The sequence below is a fragment of the Ranitomeya imitator genome, chromosome 8 (assembly GCF_032444005.1).
Source record: "Ranitomeya imitator isolate aRanImi1 chromosome 8, aRanImi1.pri, whole genome shotgun sequence".
Taxonomy (NCBI): domain Eukaryota; kingdom Metazoa; phylum Chordata; class Amphibia; order Anura; family Dendrobatidae; genus Ranitomeya; species Ranitomeya imitator.
In genome coordinates this window covers 107,795,574-107,818,469 of record NC_091289.1, presented here as the reverse complement: position 1 = coordinate 107,818,469, position 22,896 = coordinate 107,795,574, and the positions used below count along the sequence as shown (strand labels likewise).

Below are 22,896 nucleotides of genomic sequence, written 5' to 3'. Positions count from 1 at the left end.
TTCCTAAAAAACAAAGACACACTATATGTTAGCCAACCCCTGATGAGACGGTATAAACCTATGGTGCTACACAAGGTCCCATAAATGTATATGAGATGGCAGAATGGGAAGGTCGTGAGCTCATAGTGTAAAGAGCCCTAGTTGTACCCTAGGAAGAAAGCCCTACCTAGCCGAGGAGGATGGCACTCTATATTGTGCAAATGGCGGCCTTGCTTACCGTCGTCTTGCCCTAACCTGCCCTACAAAACCCAATCAGTTACCTATTATAACCAAGATGGTCACACACAGCAGGGCAAACAGATTACAACTGCAAGGCACAATGAATATAATCCATTAACCCCTTCAAGACCCAGCCTATTTTGACCTTAAAGACCTTGCCGTTTTTTGCAATTCTGACCAGTGTCCCTTTATGAGGTAATAACTCAGGAACGCTTCAACAGATCCTAGCGGTTCTGAGATTGTTTTTTCGTGACATATTGGGCTTCATGTTAGTGGTAAATTTAGGTCAATAAATTCTGCATTTATTTGTGATAAACACGGAAATTTGGCGAAAATATTGAAAATTTCGCAATTTTCACATTTTGAATTTTTATTCTGTTAAACCAGAGAGATATGTGACACAAAATAGTTAATAAATAACATTTCCCACATGTTTACTTTACATCAGCACAATTTTGGAAACAAAATTTTTTTTTGTTAGGAAGTTATAAGGGTTAAAATTCGACCAGCGATTTGTCATTTTTACAACGAAATTTACAAAACCATTTTTTTTAGGGACCACCTCACATTTGAAGTCAGTTTGAGGGGTCTATATGGCTGAAAATACCCAAAAGTGACACCATTCTAAAAACTGCACCCCTCAAGGTACTCAAAACCACATTCAAGAAGTTTATTAACCCTTCAGGTGCTTCACAGCAGCAGAAGCAACATGGAAGGAAAAAATGAACATTTAACTTTTTAGTCACAAAAATTATCTTTTAGCAACAATTTTTTTATTTTCCCAATGGTAAAAGGAGAAACTGAACCACGAAAGTTGTTGTCCAATTTGTCCTGAGTACGCTGATACCTCATATGTGGGGGTAAACCACTGTTTTGGCGCACGGCAGGGCTTGGAAGGGAAGGAGCGCCATTTGACTTTTTGAATCAAAAATTGGCTCCACTCTTTAGCGGACACCATGTCACGTTTGGAGAGCCCCCGTGTGCCTAAAAATTGGAGCTCCCCCACAAGTGACCCCATTTTGGAAACTAGACGCCCCAAGGAACTTATCTAGATGCATAGTGAGCACTTTGAACCCCCAGGTGCTTCACAAATTGATCCGTAAAAATGAAAAAGTACTTTTTTTTCACAAAAAAATTATTTTAGCCTCAATTTTTTCATTTTCACATGGGCAACAGGATAAAATGGATCCTAAAATGTGTTGGGCAATTTCTCCTGAGTACACCAATACCTCACATGTGGAGGTAAACCACTGTTTGGGCACATGGTAAGGCTCGGAAGGGAAGGAGCGCCATTTGACTTTTTGAATGAAAAATTATTTCCATCGTTAGCGGACACCATGTCGCGTTTGGATAGCTCCTGTGTGCCTAAACATTGGCGCTCCCCCACAAGTGACCCCGTTTTGGAAACTAGACCCCCCAAGGAACTAATTTAGATGCCTAGTGAGCACTTTAAACCCTCAGGTGCTTCACAAATTGATCTGTAAAAATGAAAAAGTAATTTTTTTTTCACAAAAAAATTCTTTTCGCCTCAATTTTTTCATTTTCACATGGGCAGTAGGATAAAATGGATCATAAAATTTGTTGGGCAATTTCTCCCGAGTACGCCGATACCTCATATGTGGGGGTAAACCACTGTTTGGGCACTCGGCAGGGCTCGGAAGAGAAGGCGCGCCATTTGACTTTTTGAATGGAAAATTAGCTCCAATTGTTAGCGGACACCATGTCGCGTTTGGAGAGCCCCTGTGTGCCTAAACATTGGAGCTCCCGCACAAGTGACCCCATTTTGGAAACTAGACCCCCCAAGGAACTTATCTAGATGCATATTGAGCACTTTAAACCCCCAGGTGCTTCACAGAAGTTTATAACGCAGAGCCATGAAAATAAAAAATAATTTTTCTTTCCTCAAAAATGATTTTTTAGCCTGGAATTTCCTATTTTGCCAAGGATAATAGGAGAAATTGGACCCCAAATATTGTTGTCCAGTTTGTCCTGAGTACGCTGATACCCCATATGTGGGGGTAAACCACTGTTTGGGCGCACGGCAGGGCTCGGAAGGGATGGCACGCCATTTGGCTTTTTAAATGGAAAATTAGCTCCAATCATTAGCGGACACCATGTCACGTTTGGAGAGCCCCTGTGTGCCTAAACATTGGAGATCCCCCAGAAATGACACCATTTTAGAAACTAGACCCCCAAAGGAACTAATCTAGATGTGTGGTGAGGACTTTGAACCCCCAAGTGCTTCACAGAAGTTTATAACGCAGAGCCATGAAAAAAAAAAAAAACAATTATTTTCTCAAAAATGATCTTTTAGCCTGCAATTTTTTATTTTCCCAAGGGTAACAGGAGAACTTTGACCCCAAAAGTTGTTGTCCAGTTTCTCCTGAGTACGCTGATACCCCATATGTGGGGGTAAATCACTGTTTGGGCACATGCCGGGGCTCGGAAGTGAAGTAGTGACGTTTTGAAATGCAGACTTTGATGGAATGCTCTGCGGGCGTCACGTTGCGTTTGCAGAGCCCCTGATGTGCCTAAACAGTAGAAACCCCCCACAAGTGACCCCATTTTGGAAACTAGACCCTGAAAGGAACTTATCTAGATGTGTGGTGAGCACTTTGAACCCCCAAGTGCTTCATAGAAGTTTATAATGCAGAGCCGTGAAAATAATAAATACGTTTTCTTTCCTCAAAAATAATTATTTAGCCCAGAATTTTTTATTTTCCCAAGGGTTACAGGAGAAATTGGACCCCAAAAGTTGTTGTCCAGTTTCTCCTGAGTACGCTGATACCCCATATGTGGGGGTAAACCACTGTTTGGGCACACGTCGGGGCTCAGAAGGGAAGTAGTGACTTTTGAAATGCAGACTTTGATTGAATGGTCTGCGGGTGTCACGTTGCGTTTGCTGAGCCCCTGGTGTGCCTAAACAGTAGAAACCCCCCACAAGTGACCCCATTTTAGAAACTAGACCCCCCAAGGAACTTATCTAGATATGTGGTGAGCACTTTGAACCCCCAAGTGCTTCACAGACGTTTACAACGCAGAGCCGTGAAAATAAAAAATAATTTTTCTTTCCTCAAAAATTATGTTTTAGCAAGCATTTTTTTAGATTCACAAGGGTAACAGGAGAAATTGGACCCCAGTAATTGTTGCGCAGTTTGTCCTGAGTATGCTGGTACCCCATATGTGGGGGTAAACCACTGTTTGGGCACACGTCAGGGCTCGGAAGTGAGGGAGCACCATTTGACTTTTTGAATACGAGATTGGCTGGAATCAATGGTGGCGCCATGTTGCGTTTGGAGACCCCTGATGTGCCTAAACAGTGGTAACCCCTCAATTCTAACTCCAACACTAACCCCAACACACCCCTAACCCTAATCCCAACTGTAGCCATAATCCTAATCACAACCCTAACCCCAACACACCCCTAACCACAACACTAACCCCAACACACCCCTAACCCTAACCACAACCCTAATTCCAACCCTAACCCTAAGGCTATGTGCCCACGTTGCGGATTCGTGTGAGATATTTCCGCACCATTTTTGAAAAATCTGCGGGTAAAAGGCACTGTGTTTTACCTGCGGATTTTCCGCGGATTTCCAGTGTTTTTTGTGCGGATTTCACCTGCGGATTCCTATTGAGGAACAGGTGTAAAACGCTGCGGAATCCGCACAAAGAATTGACATGCTGCGGAAAATACAACGCAGCGTTCCCGCGCGGTATTTTCCGCACCATGGGCACAGCGGATTTGGTTTTTCATATGTTTACATGGTACTGTAAACCTGATGGAACACTGCTGCGAATCCGCAGCCAAATCAGCACCGTGTGCACATAGCCTAATTCTAAAGGTATGTGCACACGCTGCGGAAAACGCTGCGGATCCGCAGCAGTTTACCATGAGTGTACAGTTCAATGTAAACCTATGGGAAACAAAAATCGCTGTACACATGCTGCGGAAAAACTGCACGGAAACGCAGCGGTTTACATTCCGCAGCATGTCACTTCTTTGTGCGGATTCCGCAGCGGTTTTACAACTGCTCCAATAGAAAATCGCAATTGTAAAACCGCAGTGAAATGCGCAGAAAAAAACGCGGTAAATCCGCCATAAATCCGCAGCGGTTTAGCACTGAGGATTTATGAAATCCGCAGCGGAAAAATCCGCAGAGGACCAGAATACGTGTGCACATTCCTAACCCTAGCCCTAACCCTAGCCCTAACCCTACCCCTAGCCCTAACCCTACCCCTAACCCTACCCCTACCCCTACCCCTAACCCTACCCCTACCCCTATTCTAACATTAGTGGAAAAAAAAAAATGTCTTTATTTTTTTATTGTCCCTACCTATGGGGGTGACAAAGGGGGGGGGGGTCATTTATTATTTTTTTTATTTTGATCACTGAGATATAATCTATCTCAGTGATCAAAATGCACTTTGGAACGAATCTGCCGGCTGGCAGATTCGGCGGGCGCACTGCGCATGCGCCCGCCATTTTGGAAGATGGCGGCGCCCGGGAGAAGACGGACGGGACCACGGCTGGATCGGTAAGTATGATAGGGTGGGGGGGGACCACGGGGGGGGGGGGGGGATCGGAGCACGGGGGGGGGAATCGGAGCGCGGGAGGGGTGGAACGGAGCGCGGGGGGCGTGGAACGGAGCACGGGGGGGCTGGAATGGAGCACGGGGGGGTGGAACGGAGCACGGGGGGGGGGGTGGATCGGAGTGCAGGGGGGGTGATTGGAGCACGGGGGGGTGATTGGAGCACGGGGGGGGCGGACACGAGCACGGGGGGGAGCGGAGCACTGGACGGAGGGGAGCCGGAGCAGTGTACCGGCCAGATCGGGGGGGTGGGGGGGCGATCGGAGGGGTGGGGTGGGGGCACACTAGTATTTCCAGCCATGGCCGATGATATTTCAGCATCGGCCATGGCTGGATTGTAATATTTCACCCGTTATAATGGGTGAAATATTACAAATCGCTCTGATTGGCAGTTTCACTTTCAACAGCCAATCAGAGCGATCGTAGCCACGAGGGGGTGAAGCCACCCCCCCTGGGCTAAACTACCACTCCCCCTGTCCCTGCAGATCGGGTGAAATGGGAGTTAACCCTTTCACCCGGTCTGCAGGGACGCGATCTTTCCATGACGCCGCATAGGCGTCATGGGTCGGATTGGCACCGACTTTCATGACGCCTACGTGGCGTCAAAGGTCGGGAAGGGGTTAAGGACCTTCGCACAGAGCACCACAGTGCTGACATACATGATCATAGGTGCCAAGTGATTATATGCCCCACCTGTCCTGTAATAAGCTAATGTAGACACAGCAGCATGTGAAATGGCAGGAGAGGATACATGGCTGTGAACTGATAACGACCACTAATCAAAACAATAAACATACATTAAAGATATACCGTTTATAAGAAAATGTACAATATTCTAAACTTTGGAACTAATATTAACAGTATAATCTTGGACCAATTGCATGAAGTCATCATATTTATGTAGTAGGATGGTAAAATAATAATAATGCCTCCAATGGGCGGAAATGTATATACAGCAGGATCCCACGTTGTGGCGGCCACATGCAGGGGCGAATGAGCGCATGAGTTGGCAATACCAACACACGTGGGCACAGCGTTTAGTCTCCACACTGTGGTATTATATGCTCACATTACTACTTTATTATGACTGCAATCCCATCACCATCACCCATCTTTCCTGATCCCACTCACCCTGTGCTGTAACTGTTTTTTTCTTCTTCCTGCATGTTTTCCCACCTTAATTCTTTGATGCTAACACAGTTGGCTTTAGCTTTCCATTTGGATCTGGCTATTTCCCCTTGCATTTTCCCTTCTGACTTCTAATTTCTCCCCTCCTGTGTCTGTGACCAGTCTCCCTGCTTCCCCTCCCTCCTGTTCACACCTGGCCTATTTCATGTGCACTTTGCTTGTTGTAAATTCAGAGTTGCAGGTCTGCTTTGACCGTGGTCTGTCTCCATAAGGATGTCTCTAAAAGGATACAGCAGAAATATGCCAGGAGTAAACAGAACGTACGACTAACCACTGTTATTAAATGTACTACATTTCTTTCTTCTCTTCCTCCACACTTACTCTCATCATACTGACATATGCTCTAACGGTTTTGGCTCCATTACTCCTCACTGTCCTTCCCTATCCCCAAATAATAATCTCCCATTCCCTCTTGCCTTCCCCACCTGACCTCCTCCGCTGACTTGCTCCTCAACCTCAGATCTCTCCTAATAAAACACAAAACAAGCCGCCCACTCTGCCTTCTCCCACCTCCTCTGTCTCGCTCTGCTTCTCCGTACTGCTGGCGACATATCTCCTAATCATGGACCCCCACATCTCTTGCCTCCCATTATTACCCCCTTTTATCATTCCCAACCCAATATAAACACCCGAAATGTTGCCCACCTCAAATCCGTGCCCTTGACGCACACCATCCTGCTCCCTCTCTCTGGAATGCCCGCTCCGTCTGCAATAAACTTCACATGATTCACGACCTCTTTACCTCTCATAATCTTTCCTTCCTGAGCCTCACAGAAACATGGCTCACACCCTCCGACCCAGCCTCCCCTGCTGCGCTATGTTACGGCGACCTCCACTTCACCCACACTCCTTGTCCTGGCAACAGACATGGTGGAGGAATGGGCCTTCTCCTTTCTTCCAACTGTACCTTTAACCCAATTCCACCTCTTCCTTCCCTTATTCTCCCCTCTTTTGAAGTCCACTCTGTCCGCATCTACTATCCCTCCAACCTCCAAGTGGTCATCTTATATAACGACCTTTGGGCCCAACCACTGCCTTTATTGACCAATTCTCCACCTGGCTTCTTCAATTTCTCTCTGCTAACATTCCCACCATCATCATGGGTGACTTCAACATCCCCATTGACACCCACCAGTCAGCAGCCTCCAAACTCCTGTCTCTTACTTCATCTTTTGGACTAACTCAGTTGTCCTCCTCAGCCACCCACACAGACAGACACACACTAGACCTCATCTTCACCTGTTTCTGCTCCCTATCTAAATTCACAACCTTCCCTCTCCCTCTGACCACCATCTACTCACTTTCTCATCACTGTCCTCCACACGTCACCCATGTCCAGCAACATGCGCACATCTAGACACTCGCACACTCTCTGACTCAATTCGGCCACTGACCTCCATAGCTTCGTTCCACAACACAAACACTGCCATTAGTTTCTACAATGCCACTCTTGCATCAGCCATCGGTAACCCGTCATGCATAGCAGAGTGTGGCGAATCAATAGACAACCATAGCACATTAACCACTAAAAAGCTTCGGCAAGTATCCAGAATTGTAGAATGGCTTTGGAAGAAAACACAATCACAAGAGGATTTCACTGCACTCAAACAAGCAACACTCACATTCAAATCAGCTCTCACCTCTGCTAAACAGGCCTACTTTACATCCCTTGTATCTTCCCTGTCCTACAACCCCAAACCTCCACCCCCACTGCCCCATCCGACTTCCTTAATCTCAGCCGAGGATTTTGCCACGCACTTCAAAACTAAGATAGACCAAACAAGGCAAGTCTGTTGTCCGACCACCACAACCCCTTTGTATACCAGACCAATGGCCTAACCCCATAACGTCCCTCTCCAAAATCACTGAAGGACAGCTTGCTCATCTCCTCTCCAAATCACAACTTACCACTTGTGCGCTTGACCCCATCACATCCCACCTCCTCCCCAACCTCACCACTACACTTATCCCATCCCTAACCCATCTCTTCAATCTATCACTAACTTCTGCTACGTTCCCCTCTTCTGGAAAAATATTATGGCAGTGTTAGTCATGTCAGTCTGTCATGGTTAGTTTTGTTTACTGTAAGTGATATTTGTATTTTGATGTAACCCTGTCTAATATAAAGCACCATGGAAATAATGGTGCTATATAAATAAATAATTATTACCGAGTCTGGGCATTATCATCTTTCTCCATTAGTGTAGGGTGGGGTCTAAACACCAACTCTATCTCACTGGACCCATCCAGCGCAGGATCCATAGTAACGGCTTCAGTGTTGGTGTCCAGCTCTAACCCCGAATCGTCGGATGTTTTGGTCCTCTTGTTGCTCGGCCCAGCTTCCTGATTGCTATGGACAGAAGCATTACTGCAGTGGGAGCTGTCTGCGTTGTCTTCTGCCCCACTCCCATTCTCCACCTGCTGCTTTTTACCTCTTTGTAACCTGAAATGAAAGGAAATGACTCAGTAATGTCCTGCACCTAACAACTCCCACACAAGTGCTTGTGACTATGCATCCAGTTTTCTGGATGAGTTTCCACAGCCCTTTTCTCCCAATGTAATGGTTACCTAGGGCAGAGGTGTCTGTAGAACAGGATTTGTAATGAAGGATATTATTTTTGCTCATGCATGTTTTAGGATGAGCCGTCACAGCCTTACACGTGTGCATACCCCACATCTAACATAACGGATTGCTCCTGAGCCATTGTATGCCACTGCGTTCTTTAGCATAGCATGAATGGGTCCCAGAGAGAGGACAAGCCTGGTGCAGCCGTAGTGTAGGACTGAAACTTAATTCTTACAATGTAAGTACTCCCCAGTAGCTTGTGGAAATGTAAAAACAAGTTAAACCGTGATAAACTGAAGAATGCTCTCATGGTGCATAGCATACAAGGTGTTAATCCAACTCCGCATCTTGGCTAATATTTTGCACAGACATTCGTGGGATGTGTTGTTCAGATACTCTTAAATATATTTTTCAAGTGCCACATTTCATGAATGTTTTCTTCACCTAAATAAATGTTTTGATGCTAAAAAAAAGAGAAAATTCTAAATTGGCTTACCATAATGTTCTTCTCCTGCGGTTGGATTATTTTCCAGAAGAAGAAACTGGTAAGCAGCTTAGAATGTTCTCCTTTCCCTGTACACAGCACAAAACAGAAGATACCTCTAATAATTACCCGTGCATTCAACTCATAAGGGGGTAGATTTTATATCAGTGGGTAAAGGTCTCTGAAAAACACTTATTCTGCTGAGGCTACAGGTACAGCCGTATTCTGGGTCATTGTTGTACAGATCCTAATAGGGCACCCGTGGCAAGCTTTAGATCCGACTGTACCTCAATGGACCTGTAAGAAGCTCCATGCCATCACATGTTACAGATATTCTTCTATAGAAATATGGGGTAAATATGGGCCCTCACTGAGGCCCCTTAGTGTGCATACAAGTCTACACTACAGACTAGTGATGGGCGAGTATGCTCGTTACTCAAGCTTTCAGAGAATGCACGAGTGTTCTCTGAGTATTTTGGGCGTGCTCTGAGATTTAGTTTGTGTTGCCGCAGCTGCATGACTTGCGGCTGCTAGACAGCCTGAACACATGCATTGATGGCCTATTTGTTAGGAAATCCCCACATGTATTCAGGCTGTCTAGCAGCCACTAAATCGCTGAGCACGCCCAAGATACTCAGAGAAGACCCGAGCATGCTTGGAAAGCTCGCGTAACGAGCATACTCGCTCATCACTACCACAGACCCATAAGTGCTCCATGTGCCACCATACAAGGGCCATTGCACATGCAACGCTGCTTCCATTGACCAACCCTTGTTTATATGATCAGCAGAATAGCCATAAATCATTTAGTGTTGTATAACTACAGAGATGTAAGAACATACAATTGTTCTATATACAAAAGACAATAGAACTGCTTGCTATATACTTACTGTACATTACCAGCTGCCGCCTGTGCGGTCACCACACAATACACCTCCAGTAATAATGCAATGTGGGGTTTTGCTGCAGTGATCACAAACTACCAGTCTTTTTTAAGCAGCACAAAAATAAAGGTAAAAAAACTAAACAAATGAAGCCCTCACCCTTCTCTCCTGCCCTCCACCAACTCCGGTGGATCTGGTGATCTTACGGGTGCGCAGAAACAAGCCAGCATCCAGGAACAGTATGGATAAACCAAACCAGCACTTCCCGGTAACCAGAATCGCGGTTTGGATGCCATGAACTGTGTTTGGGTGTCTTGGCAATGGCCGATGTGAATGCCACAGCAATGTTACATGAATGTGAATTAACAGAATGTTATTTCTGGAGAAGTACTGGATTTAAGTAAATCAAGACGTTTAGCATTTGAAGGGGTTGTCTGGGACTAGACTATTGTATACCTTTCTGTAGTATAGGAGCCGGGGATCCAGCAAGCAGAATTTTGCTCTGGCAGCAGACAGATGTAAGCAATGTAAGGAATGGAAGCCAGCTCTGTATATTGCTGGAGCAAATATCAGCAGACTGGTGGGGTGCCTGACCCCGGCCTCGCTCATATTGATCTTTCCCCAGGATAGGTCATCAGAAAGAATTTCATGGAGGAAACACATTTAACATTTTCACTGAAAATACAACATTTTTGTTACCTTTTTTTTTTTAGTACCTGCTTTGGTATGGGGTGATACAGGAAAAAAATAGCTCCATGTTTGCACATACAGTGTGAAGAGCCTGGAGGACCATGTTGTGTGCATCAGGCACCGGGTTAGGACAACTGACGATCTAATGTCCTAGTTGTATAGGAGGTGTAGTGCCCACAATATACAGCCACCACCATGCACTGGAATACGGAGCTCCTGCTAACAGTAATGCTAAAATTCTGCTTACAGTCACGTCAGATTTGGGTTGTTACCAAGTTGTGAAAAAAGAAAGAAAGCAGTACAGGCCACATAGCTGGTTTACTAGAACCTCATTCATACTGCACATTACAGAATACAGCACCAGTCACATTACCTGTTCATGGCTTGGATTTTTAGGCCCTCCTCAATACTATGGCTTAGCGCTTGCTGATTGTTATGTTTGCTGATCCTGGCCAGAACTCTTTCCTGATGAGCTTCATATTCATCTCGACTTGGATAGATTTTACTTATCAGGGCATCAAAGTTTGGGTCTGGTCGTAGTGATCTTTTGGACACCAGCTTTTTACGACATGTCGGACATTCCTTATTTCTGTTTGAAAAATATTATGGCAGTGTGAAAAATTAATGAATTAGTAAATCATGTAAATAACACTTAAATGGGATATATCATTAGGTTTGAAAACAAAAGCTACATAGAATATTAAATAGATCTCAGACCTGAAGATGATGATGCTGGTCTTTAAAATAAATGAAAAATGAATAGGATCCTATTTTGAAAGTTCCAGCTTAAGGGGGGGGGGGGAATTAGCCGACAAGTTCTCCAAAATGCCGTCACAAACTGCATTTCAGGCTGCAGCCCGCCTTAGGCTACGTTCACATTAGCGTCGCTGTTGCGTCGGCGACGCACAGAAAAACGCGCGCAAACGCGCGCGTTTTGCGACGCGTGCGTCGTTTTTTGACGAAATCGGACGCAAGAAAAATGCAACTTGTAGCGTTTTCTTGCGTCCGACGCTAGCGTCTAAAACGACGCACGTGTCGGAAAACGCGTGCAAAAAGACGCACGCGTCCCCTATGTTAAACATAGGGGCGCGTCGCCGCTGCGTCGCCGACGCAACAGCGACGCACATTAGCGTAACGCTAATGTGAACGTAGCCTTAGGTATGCATTAGGACGGGTTGCCTGAACAGTACCCAAGACAAATATTCTGAGCGATCTAAGAGTGTGCTTACACTGAGAGCAGAAACTTCCCAAGTCCCAATCACTCATGGTTTGGAATTAATTTTGTTTTTTGAAGTTTCTGCCCCAAATACTCAGCAAAAAACAGTGTAAATACATCCTTAATTCAAGTTCCAGTCATGCTGAGGAGCAGCATCATGAAGAGCAAAACTGATCATCTGACTCAGCCGACGGTTTACAGCTGGACAAGGAGCAGGCATTAAGCAGAATGGGCTTTTCCCTGCATCAGTTCAGCGCCATGCTCAGTTGGCAACTCATTCTGCTCAGTCAGCCTCTGTGCCCTTTTGTGAAGCTGTCAGGCTGACTGAGCAGAACGGGTTTCCTGCGTCTGTCCAGCTCTGTGTTCAGACTGAATGAGATCAGTTATGCTCGTCCATGATGCTGCTCCTGAGCCTGACAGGACATTGTTCTGAAGTCATGCATTGACCTGTGTCTCGAGCAGGGTTTCTTCAGACTAGGATGCGTTGCAGCTCGAATTATGTGATGGCGGCTATTTCAGACAACTTCTTATGAGAAGTTGGGAGTCCACTTAGTTAGCTTCGGTATCCCTCCTGCTGCTGAGATCCCACACTGCTCAGTATGAGCTGCTGCTGTCAGTCAGGCTGGGTGGGCAGTCTGAATACACTTTGGCACCCGTTATATCATTCTAAAGAATCACTCACAAAACACTTTGTATTGCCTGCACCTGTGTAAATATACATGTAGTGTAGTGTAAGTAATATATTCACTGATCGCCAGCTTCGCTGGTGTCCTGCACCTCTAAGCTCCTCTTCCAAGTCCTGTGACTTAAGTTCTGCTCTGATTCTCCAGATAACACTGGGGTCTGTGTGTGAGCCAGAAGTCCTTTTTACAATGTAAGCCTATGGAGCGCGAAACAAGGCTCCATACATTGTAATAGTGACCTCTAGCTCACACAAACCCCAGTGGCAGTCATCGAGCTGGAATAGCAGTTCGGTAACAAGGAAGAGGACTGGAGCGGTGCTGAAAACTGTAGAAGACGATAAACAGTGAATATAGCACTGCATTTACACCACTATATACGGTATACATTTACAAAGGTGCAGGAAATAAAAAGTTTTGCAGGAGTGCTTCTTTAATATCAGAATTACAGTCATTGTAACATGGATTTTCAGAGTAAGTACACCAGCCTATTTAACAACCTTCACGACATAGGACGTAAACTTACCTCACAAGTCGAGTCCCTGCCTTTGCTGTGGGCTCCCAAGCAGAGCCTGCATCTTTCCTGACTGATGATGGTTGAGTTAATTAGCAGCTCCGCCCGCAGCTGTTAACATTTTAAATGCTGCTGTCAATCTCTGACATTGACATTTAACCACGCATCGGCAGGGGAGCACATCATTCCCCGTAACGTGATCGCATGGCGCCAATGGGTTACAATGACAGCCCAGGGTCTGCTGAAGATCCCCGTGCCTGTCATTACGATTTTCCTGTGAAAGCCAGAGTTTACCTGGCATTGATATCAGACCATGATTTGCGCCATGATTTTGTATGTATAGTACAAGCGATAAGATGATCACATCTTCAAGTCCTTTAAGGGTCTAACAAAGACAGGTAAAACTAAAAAAGTTTTTAAAAATATGAAAAAAAATATATATAAAAAAAAAATCACCCTTTTGCCCCAATAAAAAGCAAACAATACAAACACACATTTGGTATCGCTATGTTCGTGAAAGTCTGATCTATCAAAATCTACAATTAATCCAATCGGTAAATGTAACAAGAAAAAATTGAAACACCAAACATGTTTTTTTGGCTGCCACAACATTGCAATAAATAGCAAGAAAAGGCGATAAAAACATTACATATACCCCAAAATGGTGTCAGTAAAAACATCAGCTCTGGACGTAAAAAAATATAGTTCTTACCAATAACGGTATTTCTCTGAGCCCACAACGGCACCACGGAGAGAGGGGATCCACCCACCAAGGACAGGAAACCTACAGATAAAAAGGCGGTACCTCTCTCCTGAATCAGTTGTTCACTAGAGCATGATGGGAGCTTATAGTATAGAATTTAAATTTATCATTACTTGGAAGTTTTAATCGAGATATCACGTGGCTATTTATTTAGGTATTTAACATTAATATAATATCTATGTGTACACCGATATGTGAAGGGAGGGAATGTACGGGTGCCGTCGTGGGCTCAGAGAAATACCGTTATCGGTAAGAACTATAGTTTTCTCTGACGCCTACGACAGCACCACGGAGAGAATTGCAGAGATTGTACATTTAGGGAGGGACCACTGCTTCCAGAACCCTTTTACCCAAGGTAAGGTCTGAAGAGGAGGAAAGGTGCAACCTATAGTGCTTATAGAATGTGGACGGTGAAGACCAGGTAGCAGCTCTATATATCTGATCAATTGAAGCTCCGGCCTTCTCCGCCCAAGAGCCCACTGTTCTCTTTGAGTGCGCTTTGACATTCCCCGGGACGGGTACCCCACTTGATGAGTATGACAGGCTGATGGCGCCCGTGATCCATCTTGCCAGAGTGCCCTTGGAGGCTTTCTTGCCCCTCCGGGGACCCTGAAAACATAAAAAAAGAGAGCCATCCTCCCTACTCTCTCTGGTGTCATCAATTAGGCATCTCCTAACGTCCAAAGTGTGTAAGGACTCCTCCTTTTTGTTATTGGGGTTAGGACAAAAAGAGGGAAGAGATTTCTTGTGTCCTATGAAATCTGGACGCTACTTTTGGGAGGTAGAATGGGTCTGTTTTAAGAACAACCCTATCATCCAGGAATTGAGTAAAAAGGGGATTAGCAGATAGAGCCTGTGTGTCGCTAACTCTACGTGCAGAAGTAAGAGCGACCATCAAAGATGTTTTTAGGGATAACATTTTTAATGGGACATTCGCCAACGGTTCAAACGGACATTTAGTGAGGGCTTTCAGGACTAAATTTAAATCCCACTGAGGGGTATTTCGTACAGGAAGAGGTTTTGATCTCCCGGCTGCTTTAATGAACCTTGAGACCCACTTATTCCCTGCCAAATCATAGTTGAATAGAGCCCCCAACACTGGATGAACACTGCCTGGTTCAATTCCCATTCCCTCCGGTTTTAGACGGCTCAGAAAATCTGCTCTGTAATTGTCTACATCTTTTATAAGAGGACCTGACAGACTGAAAATTGCTTTCGGCTATGTGGAAGATTGCTTTGGTTACTTCCATCAGATTCTGAGAGCAAGTACCCCCCTGGTGATTCAGTTACGCTACCACTACTGTGTTGTCCGACACAACTCTGACATGGTGGTAGTGAAGGGGATCTAGTAACTCTAAGAGTGCAAACTTGACTGCCAGGAGTTCCTTCATGTTGGAGGACACCTCCTTCAGGCTTTGTGGCCAAGCCCCTTGAGCCAATAGGTCGTTTAGATGTGCCCCCCTCCCACTGGGGCTCGCGTCTGTAGTTACTACTTTCGAGACTGGGGTTACCCAGGGAACTCCTTGATAAAGATTGGTTTGCGACGTCCACCAATCTAGAGATAGAATTGTGTCTGGAGATAGACTGAACCGACCTTCTAAATTCCCTTCTAGAGAGGCTTCTTCTGACAAAATTTGCCATTGAAGGTCCCTCGAATGAAGTGGAGCCCATTGGACTGTAGGGATGCAAGCCGTCATGGATCCTAAGAGAGACATAGCTTGAAGGAGGGCTATGGAGGGCAAGTCCCTCATTCTGGATACTAGCCCCACCATCTTTTTTCTGGTGGAAGGCGGCATTCCTGCATCCCAGAGTTCAAAGTGAGACCCAGATATTCCTGGATTTGATCCAACAATCTGGATTTTGTTAAGTTCACTAACCAGCCCAGATCTTTTAATGAGCTTTCTAGCTGGTTTTCGCAATGTAGGGAAGAGGTGCCGATTATCAGGAAGTCGTTGAGGTATAGCACTATCAGGGTGTCTTGTTCCCTCAGGTGGGCCATTACCTCTGCAACTAGCTTGGTAAAGACCCGCGGGGCAATGGCTAGACCAAAGGGAAGAGCTGAGAATTGGAAATGACATATCACCCCCCCCCCCCCGATGAGGACTGCTATCCTGAGGAATTTTTGGTGGTCTTTGCGGATAGTAAGCATCTTTCAGGTCCAAGACTGCCATAAAACAAAGTGGAAACAGCATTTTTATTGTCTCCATTTTGAATGGCTGGACATTCAGATATCTGTTTAGGCTTTTCAAGTTTATAATTGTCCTGTAGGACCCATCTGTTTTTTTCCTCAGGAACAGGGGAGAGTAATATCCTTTCCCTCTTTCCTAGGGGGAGGGGTGGGAGGGGGGGGGAACTCCCAGGAGAACCCTCTTGACTACAAGCCCCATAACTTCTTGTTCTAATGCTAGTTCTTCTCCTGATGATCTCAGGGATGTGACCATGAAGGAAAGCCGAGGAAGTTTGTGAAATCCTAATTTTAGTCCCGACATTATTATGTCCAGAATCCATAGACTGTTGGTAATTTTCTCCCAGGCCGAGAGAAAGAGGGACAGTCTTCCCCCCCACCTGTGGTAAACATTCATTGGGTGGGTTTTTTTTGTCAGTGGGGCTTTTATTAAACATAAATCCCTTGTTCTTGTTTTTCTTTTCCTCCCATTTATCTTGATTTTTCCCAGGCTTCCTTCGGAAGAACCTCTTGCTCCAAAAGGGCCTCTTGTAGGAAGGAAAACCAAGGGTGGGGAATCATTTATTTTTATCCCTTGCCTTCTCCAAAATGTCATCTAAAGTGGGCCCGAATAAAAATTCTTCTTCACAGGGGATTGTACATAACTTAGATTCTGTTTGGAGATCCCCTGGCCAACATTTAAGCCAAAGGGCTCGTCTGGCAGCGCTTGAAAAAGCTGCTGATCTAGCAGCCAGCCTGATAGAATCAGCAGAGGCATCTGCTAAGAAAGCGGCAGCTCCTCGCATTACCGGTAAGGTGTTTAATATGGAGTCCCTAGACTTGTTTTTAGGCTGATTTCTAATTGGTCTAACCAGACCATGAGGGAACGGGATATGCATGCGGCTGCAACCGCCGGTCTTAACGTTCCCCCAGCTGCTTCCCAGGAACTTTTGAGGAAAGCATCTGCCTTTTTATCCATGGGATCTTTTAGGACTCCCATGTCCTCAAATGGAAGGGCATATTTTTTAGATGCCTTACCTCTGGCAACATCTAGTCTAGACGCTTTTTCCCAGAAGGAGCAAGATTCGTCCTCAATTATACATTTCCTTTGTGGCGTAAGAAACGCCTTCCTTATAGGCTTTTTCCACTCCTTTTTAATTAATGCTAGGATTCTCTCATTAAGAGGAAAGGCCCTCCTCTTTTTTTTGCTCCAGACCCCCAAACAATGTCCTGTACTGATCTTTTGGGGTGGGGGTCTGATAGCCCCATAGTGCTCCTAACTGCCTTAATGAGGCTGTCCGTCTCTTCTAGAGGAAAACAGCTACGGCCCCCAGAGGAAGATGATGAAGATGATGAAGAGGAGTTAGATGTATCCGAATCCACCTCATCGCTATCCATATCACTGGACTCAGGAGTTGGGGATCTGTGTCTAGTCTTTCTTCGCTTCCTCCATCCCTTTAAAAGATTTAAAGGCATCTTCCACCTGATTTTTTATCAGGGTTTTGAGGTGTGCTGCGAACCCGGGAAGCCCTTCGGACACTGTTGTATGCATGTGCTACAAAGTCTCTTTTCCCAGGAGGAAGGAAGGTCCTCTCTACAGAGGGCGCATACTTTAAGATTAGTCTTGCTTGAGCTTTTCTTCCCCTATAGTAAGAAGAGATAAATATATCCTAACTATCACTGACTTTCACGGAGATCACTTACCACCTTATGGACCCATAAATGCTGGTTGGGGATGATCTGCGTCAGTCATCAGCTTATCCCTTGTAGTGGATGCTTTACTGGACTCCTTGCTATGTAGAGTGTTATGATCTGGTGGCCTAGGAGCAGCATGTGACGTACTCTGGAGAAGGTGGTACCTGTACTGACCGCAAACCCTGAACTAGCAGCGCAACTAGAAGTAGCCGTGGGGGGTACCAAACACTCCCTAAACCCCTCGACACAGCCTAAGAACTAACTTCCCCTAAAGACAGAAACAGGAATCCTATCTTGCCTCAGAGAAAATCCCCAAAGGATAGACAGCCCCCCACAAATATTGACTGAGAGAGGAGAGGGAAATAACATACGCAGACATGAAATCAGGATTTAGCATAGGAGGCCATACTAGCTAAAAAGAAAAAATAGGACAGAGTACTATGCGGTCAGTATTAAAACACTAGAAAATATCCACCACAGAAAATACAAATCACCACATCTGACTAAAGACATGGAGGGTATATCTGCATCTCCAGAGACACAGCTTGGCTGCAAAAAAATCCTTCACAGACAAAGCTGGACAAGACAAGACATGAAAATGCACAGAACTATAAGGTCCACAGCAGGTGGACAGCAAAAACAAAGCCAGAACTTATCTTTATTGAAATGAACAGCAGAACAGGAGAGACCAGGTATGGATGAGAATCCTCCAAAAACAATGGACAACTGGCACAGACTAAAGGATCAAGCAAGGTTATATAGCCCAGCCCAAATTGCAAAAAATAGATACACCTGATAAATGCTGCGATCCAACTACCGCACCACTACCACTCATAACCCCCGGAGGGAGCCCAAGAGCAGAATTCACAACAGTAGAGATCCCGAGCATCCTTTACCGGTACCATCCTGGTGTCCTTTCTGTGGCCGTCGTTTCTGCTGCTGTTGCGGTGGCAATGATCTGGATAGGGGTGACGCCTGCTCCAGGTCGCTCATGATAGGGGGACTCTGGTCAAGCTCCATGTGAAGCAAAAGACCTTGGTTAAGCCTGTCTTTAGTAGCGGTGATTCCCGCCCTATTTTTTATATCTGCGCATGCGCAGTAATGCCACTCGCCTCGCGCGAGACAGGCACCAAATCTCGTGCATGCGCGGTGACGACTCACTATTCACCGCGGGAAATCGCGCTCCTGGTCCCGCGCATGCGCAGACGACCCAAGATGGCACCACGCATTTTCATGCTGGCTCCCAGAACCCCCGGGCTTCAGCCGCCAGACTAACGCTTGAGGGAAGCAGTGCGCTGACCCCACGCATCCACAGAGGAAACCCCCTTGGATGCAACTGCTGGTAATTTCTTACCTGGGGAGGTGGCCGCGATCCTAGCCACCTCTCCTCGCGCACCCTAGAGGCCCACTAGCCCCAGCGGTGGCGCCTCGGGGCACCACACCAGCCGAGGCAGGGGGACCCCCGCTGCCTGAATCGGACTGATTGGCCCCGGACTCCCATGACGATGTTCATCTATTCGTAGGTAATCTTCTGTAGGTCTCCCGTCAAGGACATGAAACCAACTGATGCGGGACAGAGGTACCGCCTTTTTATCTGTAGGTTTCCTGTCCTGGGTGGGCGGATCCCCTCTCTCCGTGGTGCAGTCATGGGCGTCAGAGAAAATAAAGGTGTTACACAGGCCCATATTCCAAAAATTGCTGTTCTGTTCTTAAATTGCTCACATGATGGCCACCGCCAAAACCAGGAACCGGTGATCGTTGGGCGAGCCGGGTATCACAATGTAGGTTATCAATATAAACAGATTGAACAGGAGTGGAACAAATACCGTTGTGTGTACATGGCACAGACAGGTAGGCCGGGGTCACACGAGTAAGAATGTTCACATGCGAGGGAATCGGGACGATTATTCTAATGACACTCAGCTCAAACGTTCTCAGAGTTAGAGAGGAGGTCATTTTACTGTGATCAGAATCTCTCACATTTGAGTATCAGATCCCAGGTGTGGAGAAGACGGAGATTAGTGAATGTGCTGGGATAAGGCGTTATCTGAGCATGCTTGTTTGCTATCCCAGGGTCTACGGAGTGCTCGAGAAATATGTTTGACTCCCCGCAACTGCATGTCTCACTGCTGTTCAACAGCAGAAACACATGCTGGGCTTTCCCGTTTGTTAGACAACCACAACACATGCAGGGCTTCCCGTTTGTTGGACAGCCACAACACAAGCATGATGCAGGGATTTCCTGTTTGTTAGACAATCTCTGCAAGTGTTGTGGCTGTCGAACAGCCCCGAGACATGGATCAGCGGGGACTCAAACATGTTTTTCGACCACGCTGAAACCACTTAGCACACGAGCATGCTCTGATAACACCTTATCCCAGCATGTTCACTCATCACTAATGGAGAACTTAAGATGGAGAAATGGTCTGTCTGCTGATGTGGGACTGCACCTGCATGACATCCGAGTGCAGTCTGATGCTTTACATGCACCCACAGACTTGTATAGATGTGCGTTATTAGATTATCCAATGCACCAGCAGTATGCTGGGATTGTTTTCTCATGCCAAATTATCGTGAGGAAAAAAAAAAATTGCAGATCTGCACTGGCCCATATTATAACGTTGGGTCAAGGGTTCACGGATAAAACATGGCATAGTACTCGGCCGTGTGAGCGAGGCCTTAGTAGCATTTTCCCAAGATAGTAAGACTAAGTTCATACTGGCCGTTTTTGCTGCGATTTTTAATGCCAATTTTCAGCTGCTTTTTATAGTACCAGCAAAGCCTATGAGATTTTCAGAAATCTCATGCACACACTATTTTTTGTCATCAGTGTTTTGTTTTTGCATAGAGCATGTCGCTTCTTTCAGAGTTTTTCACCCATTGACTTAAATGGGTAATCAAAAAACGCTGAAAAAAAACTGCACCAAAAATTCAGGTATCATGTTTTGCAGTGTTTTATGTGCCAAAACCTAATTCTTTGGAATAGGACTTTTTCTTTCAATACTAAACTTTACCAGCATGCACAAGAGGCAAATCTAGCATGCCAAAAACGCAAGAAAAAAATTCACACAACAAATGCATAAAAACCGCTGTGAAAAAAAACACAAGAAAAACCAAAGAACGCATGCTTTTTTTCTGCATCTTCTTTCCTGCCCACAGTTTAAAAAACGACGAAAAAACGCCTAGTGTGAGCTTACCCTAACTGCTGCACTTGACAATCTGTCAGTCCCATAGAAAGTGAATGGAGGCATGTATATCGACTTCTGCTCCATTCATACCGGTCATACTCTCAGAAATCAGTGAGATACCTCCTATCATATTGCACCACAAAGTAATAACTTAAAAAAATTAAAAAAAAACTAACATTTTAACCTCTTCACCCAGCAGCCCTTTTTCGTATTTGCGTTTCTGTTTTTCACGTCCATCTTCCCAAAGTCATAACTTTTATTTTTCAGGCAATATGGCCATGTGAGGGCTTATTTTTTGAGGGACAAGTTGTACTTTGAACGACACAATTGGTTTTACCATGTCGTGTGCTGGAAAACAGGAAAAAAATTCCAAATGCGGTGAAATTGCAAAAGTGCAATTCCACAGTTCTTTTTTGGATTTTTTTTTTACCATGTTCACCAAATGCTAAAACTGGCGTGCCTTTAGGATTCTCCAGGTCATTACAGTTTTGTGGATATCAAACATGTCTAGGTTGCTTTTTTATATCAATGGTGAAAAAAAGCTATAAAGTTTGTAAATAAAATAAAATAAAAAAAATTGCATCATATTCCAGGGCGTCTCCATTTTTTATAATCTGGGGTTGGGTGAGTGCTTATTTTTTGCGTGCTGAGCTGACGCTTTTAAAGGGAACCTGTCACCCCCAAAATCGATGGTGAGGTAAGCTCACCATCATCAGGGTCTTATCTACAGCATTCTGTAATGCTGTAGATAAGCCGCCGATGTAACCTGAAAGAGGAGAAAAAGACGTTAGATTATACTCACCCAGGGGCGGTCCTGCTCCGATGGGTGTCTCAGGTCCAGAACAGCGCCTCCCATCTTCATTCCATGACGTCCTCTTCTGGTCTTCACGCTGTGGCTCCGGCGTACTTTGTCTGCCCTGTTGAGGGCAGAGCAAAGTACCGCAGAGCGCAGGTGTCGGAAAGGTCAGAGAGGCCCGGCGCCTGCGCACTGCAGTACTTTGCTCTGCCCTCAAAAGGGCAGACAAAGTACGCCTGCGCCAGAGCCACGGCGTGAAGACCAGAAGAGGACGTCATGGAATGAAGATGGGAGGCGCCGGAGCGGACCTGAGACACCTATTTGACCGGACCGCCCCTGGGTGAGTATAATCTAAGCTCTTTTTCTCCTCTATTAGGTAACATCGGCGGCTTATGTACAGCATTACAGAATGCTGTAGATAAGCCCCTGATGACGGTGAGCTTACGTCACCATCGATTTTGGGGGTAACAGGTTCCCTTTAATGATACCATTTTGGTGTGGATACGATCTTTTGATCGCCCGTTATTGCAATATGTTGTGGCGCCAAAAAAAAAAAAAAAAGTTATTCTAGCGTTTTGACTTTTACGTCTTTTGCCGATCAGATTAATTCTTTTTATAGCTTGATAGATTGGGCGATTCTGAACGTATGGATACCAAATATGTATATTTTTTTATTTCTTTGTTAATTGTTTTATTTTGAATAGGGCGAATGGAGGGCAATTTTAACTTTTATATTTTTTCAATATTTTTAAAAAAACATTTTTTTTTTTTTTTTTTTTACTTTTTGCATGCTTCAATAGTCTGCATGGGGGACTAGATGCTGCAGTTTTCTGATCGCCTCTGCTACATAAAGGCGATCAGATCGCCTGTGTGTAGCAGAAATGCACAGTTGCTATGAACGCCGATCGCTGGGTGGCGCTCATATCAATCCGACAATGGCAACCACAAGGGTCTCCTGCAGACCCCGGGTTGTCATGCTAACCCCTTGGCAACCCGGGCGCCGATTAGTGGGATTAGTGACGCACTTCCGGTGCGATCATATTAAATGCCGCTGTCAGAGATTGACAGCTTCATTTAACAGGTTAACAGCCGCGGGTGGATCATGATTCCACCTGCGGCTGTTAGAGGCACATTGTCAGCTATTCAAACAGCTAACATGTGCTGGAGCCCACATCAAAGGGAGGGACACGGCATGCACTGTACATGTACAGTGCATGTCGTGAAGGGGTTAAAATCACTTAAAGGGAACCTGCC

The 22,896-nt window shown here is 45.5% G+C and overlaps 1 protein-coding gene across 2 annotated transcripts in view; it reads right to left on the bottom strand.

Annotated features, from left to right (window-relative positions):
* The window catches only part of RNF2 (ring finger protein 2), a 36,352-nt gene that overhangs the window by 3,700 nt on the left and 9,756 nt on the right, over positions 1 to 22,896 (bottom strand). For both annotated transcript variants that reach the window (XM_069737270.1, XM_069737271.1), the window contains exons 4-5: positions 11,000 to 11,215; positions 8,173 to 8,445 (exon numbers count right to left, since the gene is read on the bottom strand). In XM_069737270.1, coding sequence (XP_069593371.1) covers positions 8,173 to 8,445; positions 11,000 to 11,215 — 489 coding nt within the window. The remainder of the gene's footprint in view (positions 1 to 8,172; positions 8,446 to 10,999; positions 11,216 to 22,896) is intronic.